The sequence below is a fragment of the Mesoplodon bidens genome (genome assembly GCF_964165515.1).
Source record: "Mesoplodon bidens genome assembly, chromosome: X".
Taxonomy (NCBI): domain Eukaryota; kingdom Metazoa; phylum Chordata; class Mammalia; order Artiodactyla; family Ziphiidae; genus Mesoplodon; species Mesoplodon bidens.
Genome location: NC_138163.1, coordinates 53,926,870 through 53,945,987, shown reverse-complemented (window position 1 = coordinate 53,945,987; position 19,118 = coordinate 53,926,870). Strand labels below are relative to the sequence as shown.

Here is a 19,118-nt window from a genome sequence, read left to right as displayed (position 1 = left end):
TTAATTTCAATTTAGGATTTTTCATTTTAAGTGCATAGAAATACAAATGATTTTTGTGTATTGATCTTATATCCTTAGATTCTGCTGAACTTGTTTATGTATTCTTACAGTTTCTTAGCGAAATTCTTAGGATTTTCCATATAAAAGATGTCATCTGAGCATAATACTATTTTTAAAATGCTTCACATACATCATCATAAAATTAGGATACGTTTTTCATGAGCTTTTTTCCTGGAAGCAAAATATCCAAATACTTATTTTTCCAAATGTCTGTGTGTTCCCTTTTTAATTTCGTCATTCTCCCAGCTCCCTCTTATCCTCATGCAAACACAATACTCACTTTTGAGAACACTGGAGGTTCATCCCAGACTGAGTGGAGAAAGCTTGTACCATTTGCTGCTGCTCCCAGTAGAAACTGGGCATGGAGCGGGTGGAGGGTGTGGGTACTGGGATGGAGAATGTGCTCTTGGTCTTTTTAGGGCTGACACCCCATACAAACAGCTTGCCATTCATGATGAAAAGACTGGAGGAAAAATGGTCACTCAGATAACTGGACAGATGAACACCACCACACCCCCTAACAACAACCTTGCTCCCACTGGCACTCAGCAAACAGATTCCTTCCATTACCTCTCCTGTGTCTGTCCCCCAGGTTCACTGACTAGTACCTCTGCCCCTCCCCACAGAGCCCACCTTTGGAGAGATTGTCTACCACCTTCAATCGATTTATAGGTTTATCCCCAACCCACGGACAATTTCGCAATTACACTTTACCACAGCCCAAGGGGTGGACAGTCTGATCCCCATTCTTGGAAGGAGACACTGAGTCACAGAGAGGTCATGCGACTTGACCAAGGACACACAGCGAGTGAGTTCTGGGTCAAGGAGACAACGCATAGGCCGATTCCAGAGCCCATGCTCTTCTTAACCATTAGGCTAGACTGCTCCTGGGATCTCCGTGCTGGCTTTCCACAATACTGAGTAAACCTAAGGTCTGCGCCACCACATTCCCATGCCCCTGAGCCCAGGCTGGGATGGGTATTCCCGCCCAAAACAGGGCTCTCACCTGCAGTAGCTGGCAGGGGTAGTGATGAAGGTCCGGGTGAAGGCACGCACACAGCCCTGAGAACTTCCTTCCACTTCAACAGCAAACAAACAACAGTACCCCTTAGAGCCACACGTGCTGTACACGCTCACATGGTGGTCCCCAGTCAGGGCGTGACTAGACACTCATGCTGAGAGGGCAGTTGTTCACGGGGCCCAGGGTGTCGGGAATGGGGAGGGCAACTATAGGAGCAGTCTGCACCCAGTGACAGGGCCCCTGACAAACACTATACAAGTTCATAGGATGCATTTTTCACAGCCACCCAAGAGGTGGATACTACTACCCCATTGTGCAAATGAGGAAACTGTGAGGTTATGTAACGGCCGAAGTTCTCAGAGTATCTGGGTTGAGAGCCACCAAACTCCACAGACTGTTTCCCCAACGCCCAGGGTGTGCAGGGCAGACAGCCATGGACACAGCTCAGAACTGGATTGTCTGTGGGAAGCATGAAGGCAGGAGAACACAGTGGGGAAGGGGAGGGGAGGGGCGAGTGCAGGGAAGGGAAGGGGAGGGAAGGGGTCAGGGAAGCTGGGTGGTTCTGGGAGTGAGCCTGGCCAGGGGGAGGCAGCAATGGGGCATCTGCGGTGGGGGTCTACACATACTCACCTTCCTCGAACACCCCGCTGACGGAGAAGCAGAGCATCGTTTCCTGAAAGGGAAGAGCCCAGGCGCCCAGTCACCACCTCCACCTCCTACCCACCCGCGGCTTCCTGGGCCCGCCCGAGGGAGGAAGCAGGGGCTCACCGTCTGGAACCAAATGTCCACCACGAAGGAGCTGAACTCATGCTGAGTCTTGGGCAACACACAGATGGTGTGCACAATGTCACGTTTTGTGTGCTTCAGCAGCTGGACCCGCAGGTCTGTGAGGGGAGGGCAAGCGAGCGAAGGTCAGGGGCTGCCACGCCCTGGGCCCTATGATTGACCCCTTCACTCCCCTTTCCAACCTAGTCTTCCCATCACACACTCACAAGGGCCCTTGAGCTTCTTCATATTCCTGCTGTCCTTGAAATACTCGCACAAGCTGCTTCTAGGAGACAAAGAGCAACAGTGGGTGGTGCGTATTTGCAGGAGCTGGCCTGTGTCTGCTGGGGAGCCACACAGCCCAGGAGCAGAGCCTGTGCTGTGATACTCACGGGGCTGGGTCCTCGGGGTGGAAGGGAATGGCCAGGGAGAAGCAGGCCTCCTCGTGATAAGCACCCGCGAGACCCTGTCGGTCTCCACAGTCAAAGATCAAGTAGTATCTGAGGAGGAGCAATGAGGACAGTCTTATCTCTGTGGTCTGGTCAAATGAGACTTGAAAACTCCCCTGAGCAGACCTGTGCTTAGTTGGCCTCCCCTGTCCTAGCCCTCCTCCCCTTGCTCAGCTTCCCAGAGGTACTTACTGCTGTAGGAATTGCAGGACTAGGCTCTTCAGCTCATCAGATCCAAGGAAGCTGCCCTGGAATCAAAAGGCATTTGATACTATGCAGTGGATAAAGCTTCCCCACAACACCCCAAATGTTATTTCATTCTCTTCCTCACCTTGCAGGGCTTTACTATGTAGGGACAGTTAATGTCAATGGTGAATGGTGACGGTAACTCCTGGCCATCCTGGAGAAGGGAAGAGGAAGTCAGGAGTGGAGACAAGGGGAGTGGCCCTGGATGATCCGGGAAAAGGATGGGCCCAGGAGGGTGAGGGTCAGAGGTCAGGTGTGAAAGGGCCCTGGAAATTCCATGGGAAAGCTTACAGTGGATGTCTTCATCATGAGGTCCTGGAAGTCTCTCGTGTAACATTCAACTTGTGTGTGTGCATGTGTGTATTTATGGGTATTTTTCAAGCAAGTATATCCATGTCATTATCAGGAGTCCATGTCCCCCAAAATGGTTAAGGATCTGATGCTAATATGTGTTCTAGGCAAGACCCAAAGGGCTTGAGGGCAGGTGCAGAGACCACCGACATTTGTAAGAGACAATGATTTACATAGGCACTTACTAGGCGTAACAACTTCGGGAAACGTTCTCTGATGGCCCTGTCCAAAACCAAAAATAGAGAAGAGGTGGTTGATAGTTCAAGGTTGCAATGCTTCCTTTGAGTTAAAACAGTAATACCATAAACAGAGATCAGTGTGTTCTGGCCCATCCAGCAGCCCCCTTTGTCCACCTCTGCTCTGGACTTTAAGGGTTTTCGGTCCACTTCCCTGTTGAGCACAGAGCATCTGTCATCTGATTGTACAAAAAGCACTGTCTTCTCATCTCTCTCAATACATTCACTTTAATATTCCTTTCCTCCAACCTTCCTCTCCTTCCCCTGTGTAGCTCCTACCCAAACTACTCGGACTCCCTTCTCCAGTGCCACAGGGACCAGCATTTCAAACCCATGCTCCAGGGCTTCCTTCTCCTCCCTTCCTTCCTCCAGGGCCCCACTGAAGGCTGTGGGGAGAAGAGGGAATGGGGTGGGAGACCGGGCCTATGCTACCTCACTGGGGGTCCAGTACACCAAGACCCAGACACCCCCCCCCGGGATGGCCCAGGATGCTGGGGCAGGGAGGTGAGTGAGGTGGGGCTCAGGGAGGGAGATGGAGGGAGATGAAGACAGAAAGGGAGTGAAGTTAGAAGCGGAGAGATGAGCGAGACGTAGGGGCACAGAGACAAGGGAGAGAGAGAAAACAAAGGGAAGGGAAAGAAGCTCTCCCGTGGTTGGGGTCAGGGAAGAAGAGAGAAGAAACGGGAAATGGCACACCAGTTGCGGCTCTTCACCTGCCCCAGAATCGCCCAGACATACCAGGTAGGAATGGAAACGATGCACATGTTGGGCTGGGGGCCCACTGGATGCTGGCTGAAACTTTGTCACCTGTGTGAACTGAGCCAGACTTGGGCATGGGAAAACGAGCAGCCATGGGGGCAGATCTTCCCCAGAAGGTGGAAAGGGTCAGGTACCAGCTCAGCATGGGGCTGAAGATCCGTGGCCCCCTCTGATGACCACCGTCTTCCCTCCCGATGACCCCTGCACCTGTCTGAGTTGGTTCTTTATCTGAGGAATCATACCTGTCTCAGGCTGCCCAGGCCTCCTGTGAAGGACCAGGCGGGATGATGTGACGTGTGCAGGGAGGGATGGCAAGTGCCCCTGAGAGGCCTGTCCTTCTGTCTCCTCTACCGCCTCTGCCCTCTGCCTTCCACTCCTGCCTCAGGAAGCCCTCTGATCACTGGCGGGGGCCCACGTCTGGCCCCTTGACTCAAGGAGCCATGCTTTTTCCCAAGCTGGACCCCAAGGAGGGTCCAATTCCTGGCACTGGGCCAGCAGAATGCATGTCATGACAGCAGCCACCCACGGCCTCAGCCCTCAGCATGGCGCAGGAAAGCCCCCATGTCAACCTCTGAGAGGAGGGGGGACCCCTTTGGAGGCAGGGGAAGAGGGCCCCTCTCAGAGCGGGGGAGGCACACCCCATCTCAGCACGAAGAAGGAAGGCTTCGCTCAGCAAGAGGCCCGGGACTGGAGGACCCTTCTCAGTCCAGGGCGCCAGCATCTGGATCAAGGCTGGTCGCTCCTGGTCCTGGTGAGGAGGAGAAGCCCTGCTTCCTGGGGCACACTCTTGGGAGGCCTTGGTGCAATATAGCTGGGCTCAGAGAGCTGGAAACAGACCCCAGAGCGCCTGCAGAGGTGAGCAGGTCAGGGCAAGGAAACTCCTCACCGGTGATAGGCACAGAGAGAGCAGAAGGTGGGGCCTGTGATCCTCCCAGAAGACCAGGGCTGCCACCTCTGGCATAGGGGCACTGTCACAGATAGTCTAGGCTCCCATGGGTGAAGGTCACCAAGAAGGGTGACAGGGTGTTCACACTGACCTTACATAGGTGGACTGGTCTGCGAAGGTGCTACACAATGGGTTCCCTTGCAGCCACAGCTCTTCAAGCTTCAGCCCTTGCAACTTGCTCAACTCCCACACAGACTTCAGCTGAGAAATATGGGGTGGAAGTGGGAAATGGAATCCCATGAAAGGGGACATCCAAATCCCTGCACCCCCAGACCACTCCCTCCCTCACAGGTACCTTCACCTGCCTCCTGTCATCACTCTGATGGCCACTAACACGCCCTCTCTACTCTCAACCCAACTTTGACCTGGCTCCCTCTTCTCACGTGATTTTTGGAGAGGTTCAGGATCTTGACCATGGGGGCCATCTCTATAATGTCAGACAGGCCATCCAGCTGGTACAGTTTGTTGCTGCTCAAGTTCAAGGACAACAGCTTTGGGGCAAGAAGAGGTAGAGTGAAGGTTACTATCGAGGACCTTGGAGACAAATCTGCCCTGCACCCCAGCTCTTCCACCCCCTACCCTAATACCAGCACTGGGCCTACAGCCTTACCTCAGGGAAATTCTTTTTGATGACATGCAGGGTGGCAGCCATGCAGCTTCTTCGATTCAGAATTATATCAATATCATGGCCTACCAAGTCTTCAGGAAGGAGAGGGGAGGGAATCAGATGGCTGAGTGGGGTCTGGGGCCAGCACCAGCCCCTCCCCACGTTACCATCCCTAAGTCACCCTCCAGGAAGACCCCTCTGCCCTCGCCCGCCCTAGAATTACTGCTGTCAGCCGTACCTGGGTCAACGCAGAGCCTCTGGAGGTCAAGAGCTTGCTTGAAGATATTATATCGTTTGCTCAATGTCAGCTGCAGAGTGAGAGATGGAGACAGCCGCTCTGAGGCTGTGGTGATGGCAGGGAAATCGGGGGTGAGGGGGACGGGGGACTGGAGGAAGGAGAGGTGGGTCTGAGCGTTGGCACACAACACGCCTTGAATCTGCATTACCTTTAGCTGCTCCATTTCTTCTGGCTTCAACTTATACCGCACAGAGTAGGGAACAGCGGAGGGGCCGACAAAGACAGGTATCTGCAGGAAGAAGAGGTGGGGTAAGCACCAGGAACTCTAGTTCCAAAGAAGACAACCAGCCCCTGGCCTGTCCTCCTTCCTCAGGATGAGGTACACGTAACGCCCTCGACACACACCTTTCGTCTCTCCTCGTCACAAATCTTGTAGCTGACATCCATCAATGCACAGGCAGTGCTAGCTTCCTGGACAAAGAACTGAGCCCCATTTTTCACAAAGTGGAACTACAGGATTGAATGCAACAGCAATAGTATCAGAAGCCAAGAGACCCTGCTGAACCAGGTCTCTCTCTCTCCCCCTTCCCTGTGCCCACGCGTCTGGCTACGGCATCCTCTCTTACGTCCACTGGAGTGAAGGGGACACTGCAATGGCTCTGGATTGAGTTCATTAGCCATGTCCTGTCATACTTTACCCCATAAGGAATCTGAGGATGAAAAGAAGGGATGGGAGAGAGGACAGACAGCAGGGAGTTTAGGCTGGAGGACGAACCTTTTCCTGTTCTCTTCCAGCCTTCTACTGAGCTTGAAAGGGCTTCTAAAGAAGGGACCACTGGTCCGATTTCTTATGGGTGTGTGTAATATGGATTTCCTAAATACTCTTTCTCTCCAGTCAAACTCTCTTCCACATAATCAAGGTGACAGAGATGATCTTCCTTTTATACATTTCCAGGAGATCCTACCCAGTGCAGACATTGCTTGCCCCTCAGACAAGGTCTCCAGAGGCTTGACCCTCCATCTCGCACACTCAGCTTGCCAAGCTGAGACCTCCAATGTGGAGTTGCTCCATATCCTTGGCAGTAGTTTCCATCTTTGCTTTGAGACAGGCTCCTCCGTTCGCCTCACCGTCAGCCTGTTCCCTTTACATTGCTTCTCTGAATCTGACCTTAGATGAACAAGACTGTTAACTCTTGGTAATAAAAGGGACAGATTACAAACTGTCCCCAGTGAAATAAACCAGCATGTCTACATGAGACCAACACAACTCCCCCTGGCTTTTCTGTCCTGCACATTCCATACATTTTTCAGGATACTCACTGTGACCCTGAACCAGCTCCCTGGGGTTCCATCATGTGTGTTCTCCCCCATTTCTCTCTCCACAGGTGTTCTCTTTCTCCACACACTCTTATGCCTGTGGCCTTCACTGTGCCATCTCACTCTCCTCTTGTTGCCTCGGATGGTACCGGGAGAGCTGCAGGGGGGATGTGGAGAGAAGGAGGGTGAGGGGCCATAAGTGCTAAGAAAGTCTTCTGTACACCCTCGTCTCTTTGACACCAGCACTACAATTAGCTTTGCTCAACCATTATTTCACTTCGAGCAAGCTTCTGTTTTGCAGTGAGAGAAGAAAAACAAGTCCACAGAGACTGAGAGAGGTGCATGGTCCCAGGGGCTCCTGTGTAAAAACCCTGCTGCCTGGCCACTTACTGTCTTACTTCGGGGTCCTCCTGGACATCCCTCTTCACCACGTTTCCAGCATCCTCCTGGAGGTGTGAGGGCTGAGGCTCACACACATCGTGCTCGTAATGAGGGCTCCTCTTGCCAGAATTACCTGGGAAAGAACTCCAACCTTTCTTTCTTCCTTGAGGTGGTCTACCACCATCACCGTATTCTGAAAAGAGGAACAAAAATACAAGTTTGCAGACACATCTGTGGTCCACTTACCACGTACCATGTCTTAGGCTAACAGCATGGTAGGGCAGGCAAAGTGCCAACCTGGCCTAAGGGACCAATCCCACAAACCTCAGAAAGGACACTCTTCTGCCTGTCCAGAGAGGACAGCCTTATCCGACAGATGACACTATCAGGGGAAGAATCGAGGAGGAGCAGGATGAGGAAGAGGAGGACAAGGAGGAGAAAGAGGGAGGAGGAGGCGGAGGGAGGAGAGGACAACTGCGGTGAAACTTTTAAAACGGTGGAGCAGGACTGATAAAGAACTGCGGTGTATGCGTCCATGGATTAGACTGGACAGCAGTCATATATATACCAGGAAGGCACCCGAATCTTGCCTTCTCTCAGGACTTTCCAGCAACCACACCAATACCTCTCTCGTGCTTCCCAAATCCAATGAGCCACCAAACCGACTGCACTAACAACCAGCAAGCTGGCTGGACTTCCTTTGCCAGTGCACTAGGAGCTTTAATGTCAAGTGGCACAGAGGTAACAACCTCCTGAATGGTCTCCCTCCCTCCAACCTTGCCCTGAACAATATGCTGCTTGAAAGAGCCAGAGTGAGCTCTCTCCTGGGCCAGCCTGAAATGCCTTTCAGCTCAGCAGGCAACTCTTCCTCACTTCAGCTCTTCTATAACAAGGGTGTGAATGATAACCTGGAATGATGTGTCAACCACCATTTCAAAGTGTTTAGGGATTCTACTTCTTGCTTTCTATTACTGGTTTCTAATTTGATTCCATCGTGGCCAGGGAACACACTCTGGGAGATTTCAGTTCTTCTTTTTTAATTTTAATTTTTTTAAATGAATTTATTTCTTTATTTATGGCTGTGTTGGGTCTTTGTTGCTGCACATGGGCTTTCTCTACTTGCAGCTAGTGGGGGCTATTCTTCGTTGTGGTGCATGGGCTTCTCATTGTGGCAGCTTATCTTATTGCGGAGCATGGGCTCTAGGCGCTCAGGCTCCAGTAGTTGTGGCACGTGAGCTCTAGAGCGCAGGAACAGTAGTTGAGGTGTATGGGCTTAGCTGCTCCACAGCATGTGGGATCTTCCTGACCAGGGCTCGAACCTGTGCTCCCTGCATTGGCAGGCGGATTCTTAACCACCGTGCCACCAGGGAAGTCCCTCAATCCTTTTTGAATTTATTGAGGTTTGTCTGATGATCGAGGAGATGGTCTAACTTGGTGAATGTTACAGACACTCTGGGGGAAAAATTGTACTCTTGCTGGTGTGTGGACTGTTCTATTTATGTCATGCAGACCTCGTTAGTTTACTGTGATATTCAGGTCTCCTATATCCTTGCTGATTTTCTCTCTAGTAATTCTGTCACTTGCTAAGAGGGAGGTGGGTGTGGGAGGCCCCCACTATAATTATACATCTGGCTCTTTCTCCTTTCAGCTCCACCAGCTTCTGCTTCATGTACTTTGAGGCTCTGTTGTTTGGTGCGTACTGATTTAGGATCTTTATGTCTCCCTGGTGTCCTGATCCTTTTATCATTCTGTAAGGCCTCTCTTTGGCTCTTGTTCATTTTCTTTACTCTGACATCTACTGTACTGGATTCTGAAGCCACAGGCATGCTTAGAAAGTGTCCTGGGTATACCTCACCTTGTATTCACTCCCAGGAGTTGTGTTGCTGTTCACCCCTCCGCCCACAAATTCTCCCCTCCAACATATCTAATTCACCATGGGAAAACATTTGGAAGTTTTTTGGCACCTACAAAAATAAGATCGAGTCAATTCTCTTCCTCATAGGTGGATTCATTAAGGGTATTTTATTTTTAACATATTCCACTGAAACAGTGAACCAGCAGATAATCATACTAGTGGCTTGTGGGGAGGGAGGATTATGGTAATTACACCCTTAGAAACCAGCTTCCTTTGGGTTGTAATGCTTAAGGTTCTCTAGGTTTGTGTGCTGTGCCTTTTGCACATTAACTATTCCATGTTGTCTCAGGGCACGCTTATGAGTAAAGATCCGTCCACTGCTGAGCACTCCACGATAGAGTGATTACGACCAGGCCTCAGATGAACTCCTCTGGGGAGCTGTTGCTTTCCCCGTGTGGCCCGCTGTCAGGGCAATCCTGCTACTCACAACCTTGGGACTGTCCTTGTGTGGCACTGGAAGTGAAAGTAAACACAGATAGGGCACTTGACCCACAAATGTCACTTGCTCAGTCCCCAAAACTCGGAGGGGGCATGGTGTGCTCTCTTTCTCCCACACTCCACATCCAACTGGTCAGGAAATTCTCTCGGCCCCTCTCTCAAAGTATGTCCAGAAGCCAGCCACTTCTCACCACCCCCATTACCACCACCCTGGCCAAGACACCAACATCTACCTCCTGGACTGGACTGCTGTCCAGCTGGCCCCTCTGCTTTCATCCTGGCTCCCTTACCTGTCTGTTTTCAGCCCAGCAGCAGAGCGCAAGTCACATCATTTCAGTCCTCTGCTCAACACCACATCACAATGGTTTGAAGCCCACCAACATGCTCAAAAGCCAGGAGTTCATAATGACCCTCATCAACAATAACAACAACAAAGAGGAACCTTTTTGCTGACCTTTGGAGAATGCCGGGCAACCAACTCGTTTTCAGGGAAATCCAGCAATGAAAGGGAAAAATTCACATTTTAAAGGGAGAAGTAAGGGCATGTGGTCTACGTACAGTGTATAGGAAGAGTCAGAGTCATTTGCAAGAACCCACATTCCTTCCGAAATAACGCTGCCGAGGGGAAAGCATAAATGAAGCTAGCTGACAGCTACCGCAGTACCCCGGCTGACCAACTGCATCAGGTGCCTGAACAGGGCTAGAGACCTCCCTCAGCAAGGTGATTCAGACACAAGCAATCTCGGACATCGCCTTGTCAAGTATTTGATAGAATAATCCAGTGAAGCCATGTGGTCCTGGGATTTACTTTGCTGGGAGATATTTGATAACTGATTAAATCTCCTTACTCATTAATTGATCTGTTCATATTATGTATTTCTTTATGATTTAGTCTTGCTAGATTGTCTGTTTGTGGGACTTTATCCATTTCTTCTAGGTTTTCCAATTTGTTGGCATACAATTATTCACAGTATTCTCTAATAATCCTTTTATTTTCTGTAGTATCAGTTGTAATGTCCCTCTTTAATTTCTGATTTTAATTTATTTGAGTGTCTTTTACTTTTTTTTCTTAGTGAGTCTTACTAAGGGTTTGTCAATTATGTGTAGCTTTAACAAAAAGCCAACTCGTACTTTCATTTATTTTTCTTCTATTGTTGTTTTATTTTTTCCCTATTTATCTCTGCTCTCATATATCTCCTTCCTTCTTCTAGTTTTGGCTTTAGTTTATTCTTCTGTTTCTAATTTCTTCAGGTGTAAAGTTAGGTTGTTGATTTGAGACCCTTTGTCTTTTTTTTTTTTTTTTGTGATATGCGGGCCTCTCACTGTTGTGGCCTCTCCCGCTGCAGAGCACAAGCTCCGGACGCACAGGCTCAGTGGCCATGGCTCACGCGCCCAACTGCTCCGTGGCATGTGGGATCTTCCCAGACCGCGGCACGAACCTGTGTCCCCTGCATAGGCAGGCAGACTCTCAACCACTGCACCACCAGGGAAGCCCGACCTTTTGTCTTTTTAATGTACACATTTAAACCTCTAAACTTCCTTCTTAGCACTCCTTTGCTGTATCCCATAAGTTTCGGTATGATGGACTTTCCTTTTAATTTGTCTCAAAGTAGTTTCTAATTTCCTTTGTGACTTCTTCTTTGACCCATTCATTCTTTATGAGTGTGTATGGGGATTCCAGAAAAGATGAAAACTAGAACGCCCACATGGCCCAACAGTCCCACTTCTGGGTATGTGTCCAAAAGAACTGAAAGTAGAATCTTGAGGAGATACTTGCACATCTATGTTCATGGCAGCACTACTCACAACAGCTAAGAAGTAGAAACAATTAAAGTGTCCATCGATGGATAAAAGGATGAACAAATTGTGGTATATAGATAGATATATACACACACACACACACACACACTGGAATATTATGCAGCCTTTTAAAGGAAGGAAATTCCGTCATATGCCACAGCATGGATGAACCTTGAGAACATTACGCTAAATGAAACAAGCCAGTCACGAGAAGACAAATACTGTATGATTCCACTTACATAAGGTTTCTAGGGACTTCCCTGGTGGTCCAGTGGGTAAGACTCCATGCTCGCATTGCAGGGGGCCCATGTTCAATCCCTGGTCGGGGAACTAGATCCTGCAAGCATGCTGCAACTGAGAGTCCTCATGCCAAGGCTAAGAAGCCTGCATGCCACAACTGAGTCCACATGCCGCAACTAAGAAGTCTGCATGCCGCAACTAGAGATCCAGCATGCTGCACCAAAGAGCCGGCGCAGCCAAAATAATAAATAAATATATATATATTTTTAAAGTTGGGAAAACTATCGTAAACAGAGTCCATGGGTTTAATCAAAATAAGGTATCTAAAGTAGTCAGATTCATAGAAACAGACAGTAGAATGGGGTTACCAGGGACTGGGGGGAAGGGACAAAGGGGAATTGCTGTTTAATGTATAGAGTTTCAGAATTGAAAGATGAAGAAGTTCTGAAGATTGGTTTCACAGCAATGTGAATCAACTTAACAGTACGGAACTGTACACTTAAAAATGGTTATGATGGTAAATTTTAAGTCACGTATTTTTACCACAGTTTTTAAACCTGTATATTAGAGTGTGATTACTCAAAAGGAAATATTAAGAAAAGTTTTTGTTTGGATATGTAAATACAAACGTAAAGAAGTCAACGTAAAGGAACACGTGAGAATGTCAACCGTGCTTATGAGTAGGTGTTTGGAATGCACAAGAGGTGTACTTTCATGTGCATGCTTTACTTGTATAAAAGGCTGGGTCAGGTTTTGCCATGGGCTTGGGGGGAAGCACTATTACTATTGACTCATTCCATAGCATAATAGGAACAATTACTGATAATCAGATCCACCTGTCTTCTCTCTGATTATTAAGCTACATCACTTTGGACAATTCACCCAACTTCTCCTGATCTCAAATTACTTACATGTAAAAATCAGGGATTAGAGCTAACCACCACCTCAATCAATATATAAAGCATATAGCCATAAAAAGAAATGTAATTGAGCTATTTGTAATGAGGTGGATAGACCTAGAGTCTGTCATACAGAGTGAAGTAAGTCAGAAAGAGAAAGACAAATACCGTATGCTAACACGTATATATGGAATTTAAGGAAAAAAAGATGTCATGAAGAACCTAGGGGTAAAACAGGAATAAAGACACAGACCTACTTGAGAATGGACTTGAGGATATGGGGAGGGGGAAGGGTAAGCTGTGACAAAGCGAGAGAGAGGCATGGACATATATACACTACCAAGCGTAAGGTAGATAGCTAGTGGGAAGCAGCCGCATAGCACAGGGAGTTCAGCTCGATGCGGTCCCTTGTGACCACCTAGAGGGGTGGGATACGGAGGGTGGGTGGGAGCGAAACGCAAGAGGGAAGGGATATGGGAACAGATGTTTATGTATAAGTGATTCACTTTGTTATAAAGCAGAAACTAACACACTATTGTGAAGCAATTATGCTCCAATTAAAAAAAAAAGATATAAAGCATATATCACACCCCAAACGGTTCCTGGTTAATCTTTCCACCTCCCAGCTCCATATAAACCTTGATCTGCTCACAGTCCCTATATATATGTTTTGCCTGCTGTAGAATTTCTTGTAAATGGAATCATACATGCTGCACACCTTTGTGTCTGGCTTTTTAAAGTCAGCATCATGTTTTTGAAATCCATTTATGTTCCTGCCTATTCTATTGCTGAGTAATGTCCCACAGTATGGGTTGTAGTTCTCCACCTCGTTTACACAGTAGAGCCACTTGGGGAGTTTGAGAATATCACCAGCTCCAAGCTATACCCACAATAATTAAAGCAGAACTGGGTTGAGACCCAGGCACCCACATTTTGTAAATTCTCCACGTGACTGCAGTGTGCAACCACAGTTGAAAGCTACTGTATTAAAGTATCAGCTTTTGGTTTATACTTGCCAGAGACCGTAGCAATGGATGCCACCTCATTTTGCTGGCTTTCCACTCTGTTGTTTTAGGGACCTAGTGATTCCATTAGCTTAAATTAGAGACTGGCAGACTACAGCCCATGGGCCAAACCTGGCCTGGGGCCTGTTTCTCTAGGGCCTGCAAGGTAAGAATGGTTTTTACATATTTCAATGGTTAAAACAATAATATTTCTTGACATGTGAAAATTATTTGAAATCCACACGCCAATGTCCATACGCAGAGTTTTAGTGGAACACAGCCATACTTGTCTGTGGAGGCTTCCGCTCTACAACAGCAGAGCTGAGTAGTTACGAAAGAGACAAAATGGCCCACAAAGCATCAAATATTTGTCACCTGGCCCTTTCCAGGGAGTTTGTTGAGCTCTGGCTTAGAGCAAGTGTCCTTAGAGCAAATGCACAGTAACTGTGGTAAATGGCTGATGGTCCCTTTGGCTAAGCCTGGGAAGAAGATTTACTGCAGTAACTTGTGACTTCACCGTAGGGTCCTTCCTCAGTAGTCCACTCATTCATGGTGTTCTGGGTCAAGTGTGGGAATTGAGTAAAGGACTACCATTTGCCATCAAGAGAGGTCAAGTCACCAGACCTAGAGCTTGATTTATTTATTTTTATGTTCTTATATTTTATTACAAATATTTATTTATATTTTATTTATTTTTACACTGATCAAATGCAACTTTGGAGTATGTTCAGGTATTTCAGATCCAAGGGATCTGTTGATCAATTAGGCACCTTCAGAGGTTGCTACAGGTCAAACCAGTGTGACTACCCTTCCATCCTTGCTGTTTATTAAGTAAAGAGCACTCACCTTGAGGCAGGAGATTAAGTGCTCCTACTGGGCCTGCAACTCCAGAACCCCAACATCCCCACTCAAGTGAGGGTGACCATGTCAGTGGCAGAATCCCCGATCTCATCTGTGGCCTACACAAGTCAGCCACTTCAGAACACTTCAAAATGAAGATGCCCTCCACACTAATGTGTTTCTCAATGCTGTAGGGGAAAGGAGTGTCCTCTGGGTCCCAAACAGCAGCTGCCTGGACCACCAACACACTGACTTCAAAGGCATTTCAATTCAAGTGACCAGAGGTACAGCTGGTAACGCTTGAAACTGAGTCCCCCTAAAACCGAGTTCCCTTGCCAAGTTTATGATTAACTTCTCTATCCAAAACTTTATTCCCTCTCTTGCCCCACTCATGATCTCCTCAGGATTTAGGAGTATCATAGAAAAGGGGGGACTGACACTGAACAGAACCCTTCAGGGCCCTCCCGGGTACAAAAGCCCCGCTGTGTTCCCTGTTTCTTGTCTGTAGGAAAAGGCTTTGGCCTCCTAGGCCTTCCCTGAGTTCCAAACAACAGACTCAAGCACTTACTAATTAGGGAAGTGAGGAAATGCAGAAACAAAGGAAAACCAGTCAAAGAAACAAAATTGAGTTATCTGTAGAGAGGTGGATGGACCTAGAGTCTGTCATACAGAGTGAAGTAAGTCAAAAAGGGAAAAATAAATACTGTACGCTAACACATATATAGGGAATCTAAAAAAAATTGGTCATGAAGGACCGAGGGGCAAGAAGGGAATAAAGACACCGACCTACTAGAGAATGGACTTGAGGATACGGGGACCGGGAAGGGTAAGCTGGGATGAAGTGAGAGAGTGGCATGGACATGTATACACTACCAAACATAAAATAGATAGCTAGTGGGAAGCAGCCGCATACCACAGGGAGATCAGCCTGGTGCCTGGTGACCACCTACAGGGGTGGGATACGGAGGGTGGGAGGCAGGGAGACACAAGAGGGAAGAGATATAGGGACATATGTATATGTATAACTGATTCACTTTGTTAGAAACAGAAACTAACACACCACTGTAAAGCAATTATACTCCAATAATGATGTTTAAAGAAAAGAAAGAAAAGCAGGGAAGAACAATAGTGCAGTGATAAAGCAGAGTCCTAGTTTCTCTGCAAGGGATAACAACTTCATACATATCTTTGAGCTGTTATGCAGAAACTAAGATCCCCTGCCCAGGTGGAGGATGGTGACTCCATGCTGACCACAAGCACACCGACCCCAGACTGGTTAGAACCAGAATACTGATGATTAAGATCCCTGAAACAGCACCCTGTTTCCTCACCAACAAACAATCAGAGGAAAGTCATGCACTTCCCTGAAAGTCAGCAGGGAGTTAGAGTCTTCTGAACACAAGCAGCCAGTTCTCCTTGCTTGGCACCCAGAAAACAAACACTGTACTTTCCTTCACCGACAACCCAGCGTCAGTAGATTGGCTTTGCTGTGCAGCAGGCAAGTGGACCCAAGTTCTGTCCAGTCACGCAACTGCAACTCTTTCACCATTGTGTGCCATGGAACACTAATGATTCGTCCTCTGTTACCAACTGGGTCCTTACTATCTTCAGATCCACCTAGACCGGATAACCCATCCCCGATCCCCACTTCCTTCACGGCCCTTTGCTTGCAACCAATTTTGGTGTCAAGTACTCTATTAATCAAAGTCCCCACTTCTTTATGCCAGATATACATTCTAGCTATTTTACAAAAATAAGACATCTTTAATAAAACATATCACACAGCTTACAAAAATTCTGTGAGGGCCAGAAAAGTGGGCATGGATGCCGCACAGCCAGGAGAAGCCCCCTCACGCCGTGGGACTGGTATAGCTGAAACACCCCTGCTGCCTATGAGCTAACCAACATGTATGACAGAGACTGAATTCCAGGCACTCTGCTGTGGCTGCCCATAAAAACCAGAGACCTCTCCCATCATACGTAGCTGATCCTGCTTGTGGCTCCCACATTACTCAGTTCTACCTCCAAGTTTCACTATGGTGCATAGGCTTGATACACAGAGGTCTTCTTTGGGACCCTAGACAAAAGGGGGTCTAGCAAACATACACACACACACACACACACTAACGTAGGTCTCCATTCTTGTTTTTACCTTTCCATTTCTCTACGGTACAAGAAAACATGTAAGAGTGTTTATGAGTGTTGGAATACTTGCCAGCTGAGCCAACTTGAGGTATATTCCACAGGTCCATTTTTTTGGCTATTGGAAATGGTAATTTCACATTGAAAATATAATTTTCTATTTTGTGAAATTATTTTGTGTATATTAGTCTTAGGTGCAATAAACTGGTTAATCACTATTATTATAATTTTCCATAGATCCTCCTGAGCTTTATATGAAGACAACTATACTCACAGTTTTGTTCCTTTTCACTTTTACACATATATTAATTAATGTATGTATGTATTTTGGCTTACTGCAATGCCTAGGAGACTCAGTAAGATGTTGAACAGAAGTGATTATAGGAATCATCTTTGCCTCTTCTGATTTAGAATGGAATGCTTTTAATGTCTCATTATTACTTACAGTGTTTGTTATAGATTTTTTAAAGCACACATTATAATTTGAAAGAAATATCTTTCTATTCCCAGTTAGCTAAGTGTTATTTTTGTTGTTGTTTAATCTTGATTGGTTGTTGAATTTTATTGCATGCATTTTTTTCTGGAATCTTTGTGATAATCATCCTTTTCTTGCTCCTTTATCCTATGAATGTGTTGAACTACGTTATGACTCTCCTAATGTTAAACCAACATTGCAAGTTTGGTATAAACACAACTTTGCCCTGATGTACTATCTGTTTTAGCCATTGCTGGATTAAGTTTGCCTTTATCTTATTTCTATTTTTTGCATTTTTATAACTAATTAAGATTGACCAGGGCTTCCCTGGTGTCGCAGTGGTTGAGAGTCCGCCTGCCGACGCAGGGGACGCGGGTTCGTGCCCCGGTCCGGGAGGGTCCCGCATGCCGAGGAGCGGCTGGGCCCGTGAGCCATGGCCGCTGAGCCTGTGCGTCCGGAGCCTGTGCTCCGCAACGGGAGAGGCCACAACACTGAGAGGCCCGCGTACCAAAAAAAAAAAAAAAAAAAAAAAAAATATTGACCAGTAATTTTGCCTTCTCATGCATGCAATGTCAAGAATAAGCTGAATATTTTGTTTCCCCAATATAATGTTCTTTTGTCTAGAAATTACCCATTCAGTGTTAATTTTCAAATTATCAGCATATCTTTTTCATAATATTATCTTTTAAAGCTTTCCTGTAAATACAAGCAAGACACCTTCTTCGAAAGTGGCTTATCTGTGCCTTCTAATTTTCTTGACCCATACTGCCAAAGGTTTCCTTATTTTTTTATATTTTGAAAGCACTAACATCTAGCATTTGTATTCAACTCATCCATATCTGTTATCAATTTCATTAACTTGTGCTCTTATTTTTTTTTCTTGCCAATATGGAAATGCATGAGATGATTTTTATCAAGTATGTGACAAATCCACAGTCTTTTCATCTACCATCACATTTTCTTTTATAATTGCTATCCTTGAATAGCATGGATATCCAAATATCCAGTACATTTAATTACTTGGAAAAGACCTGTGGCTTACCAATGTGGGGGGTTTAACTAAATCCACTGTTGAAATATCAGATGATTAAGGGAGATGGAACTGCAGCATTGAAGCAAAGAACTTCTATGATAAGTACATACGAACTTCACTGAAGAGGACAGCATACAATATAGAAAGGAGTAGGAACAGAAAGAGCGCAGATTTTGAAATCGTATATCCAGAATGTGCCCAGTCACTTACTGCGTATGTAATTTTAGGCAAATATTTTACCTCTCTGAGCCTCAATTCCATCATGCGGTAGTGCTGTTTGCCATGTGTTTCCATTTGTCCCTGTTCCGGGGACCTAGAAGAGCTGTACTTCTTGACATGCTTTGTTTGGACAGGGCTGTGTATGTGACTGGTTCTGGCTAATGGGTTGTGAGTGACATGTGCTATTTCTGGGCCAGAACATATGGTTGTTGGATTGAGACGTTGCAGGGTCCTCTTCACCTCAGGCACAGGGACTGACAACTATTTAGATGATGGCTGCTCTGTCAGTTTGGGTCTCCAAGTCATTCCAGTAAGAATGGCTTAGACCCCCAAAGTCCACCATCCTGTGAGGGGCATGCACCTGCCATGGACATGTAGTCGAAGTGAGGAATAAGCCCCTGAGATATGGGGACTATTACCACAGCATAATCTAGCCTATCTTGATTCTTGTATCTTACCTGTAAATTAAAATAACATCCTCTCAGTATTTTTCTGAGGTTTAAATGAGAAAACTGGTATGACAAGGTTGCCACAGTGCTTGACATATAACAGGAACTCAAAAAATGGCAGCTATAATGATTAAATAATAATAGAAAACTAGTTTTGAAAAAGTGTGGAAAATTGCTATAAAATGAGAGCTATTTCATCCACTCATCCTTACGGGTAAGTTGTATCATCTTTTCAAGAGTGGGGCATTTTATTTTATTTTTAAGACTTCCTAATGACTAGCACTTATG

The 19,118-nt window shown here is 46.7% G+C and overlaps 1 protein-coding gene across 1 annotated transcript; it reads right to left on the bottom strand.

Moving 5' to 3' along the window:
* Positions 1–327: 327 nt before the first annotated feature.
* On the bottom strand, positions 328–16,247 carry LOC308609333 (nuclear RNA export factor 2-like; the record flags this gene model as incomplete). The annotated part of the gene is made up of 19 exons (XM_081223024.1): positions 328–523; positions 1,067–1,139; positions 1,712–1,754; positions 1,850–1,965; positions 2,074–2,132; positions 2,239–2,346; positions 2,488–2,543; positions 2,627–2,807; positions 3,043–3,114; positions 4,925–5,055; positions 5,217–5,324; positions 5,444–5,532; positions 5,679–5,748; positions 5,887–5,967; positions 6,084–6,188; positions 6,305–6,388; positions 6,999–7,152; positions 7,386–7,569; positions 16,100–16,247. The coding sequence occupies 19 exons, from the start codon at positions 16,245–16,247 to the stop codon at positions 337–339; spliced, it is 2,049 nt and encodes a 682-aa protein (XP_081079150.1). The 3' UTR covers positions 328–336.
* Positions 16,248–19,118: the final 2,871 nt, after the last annotated feature.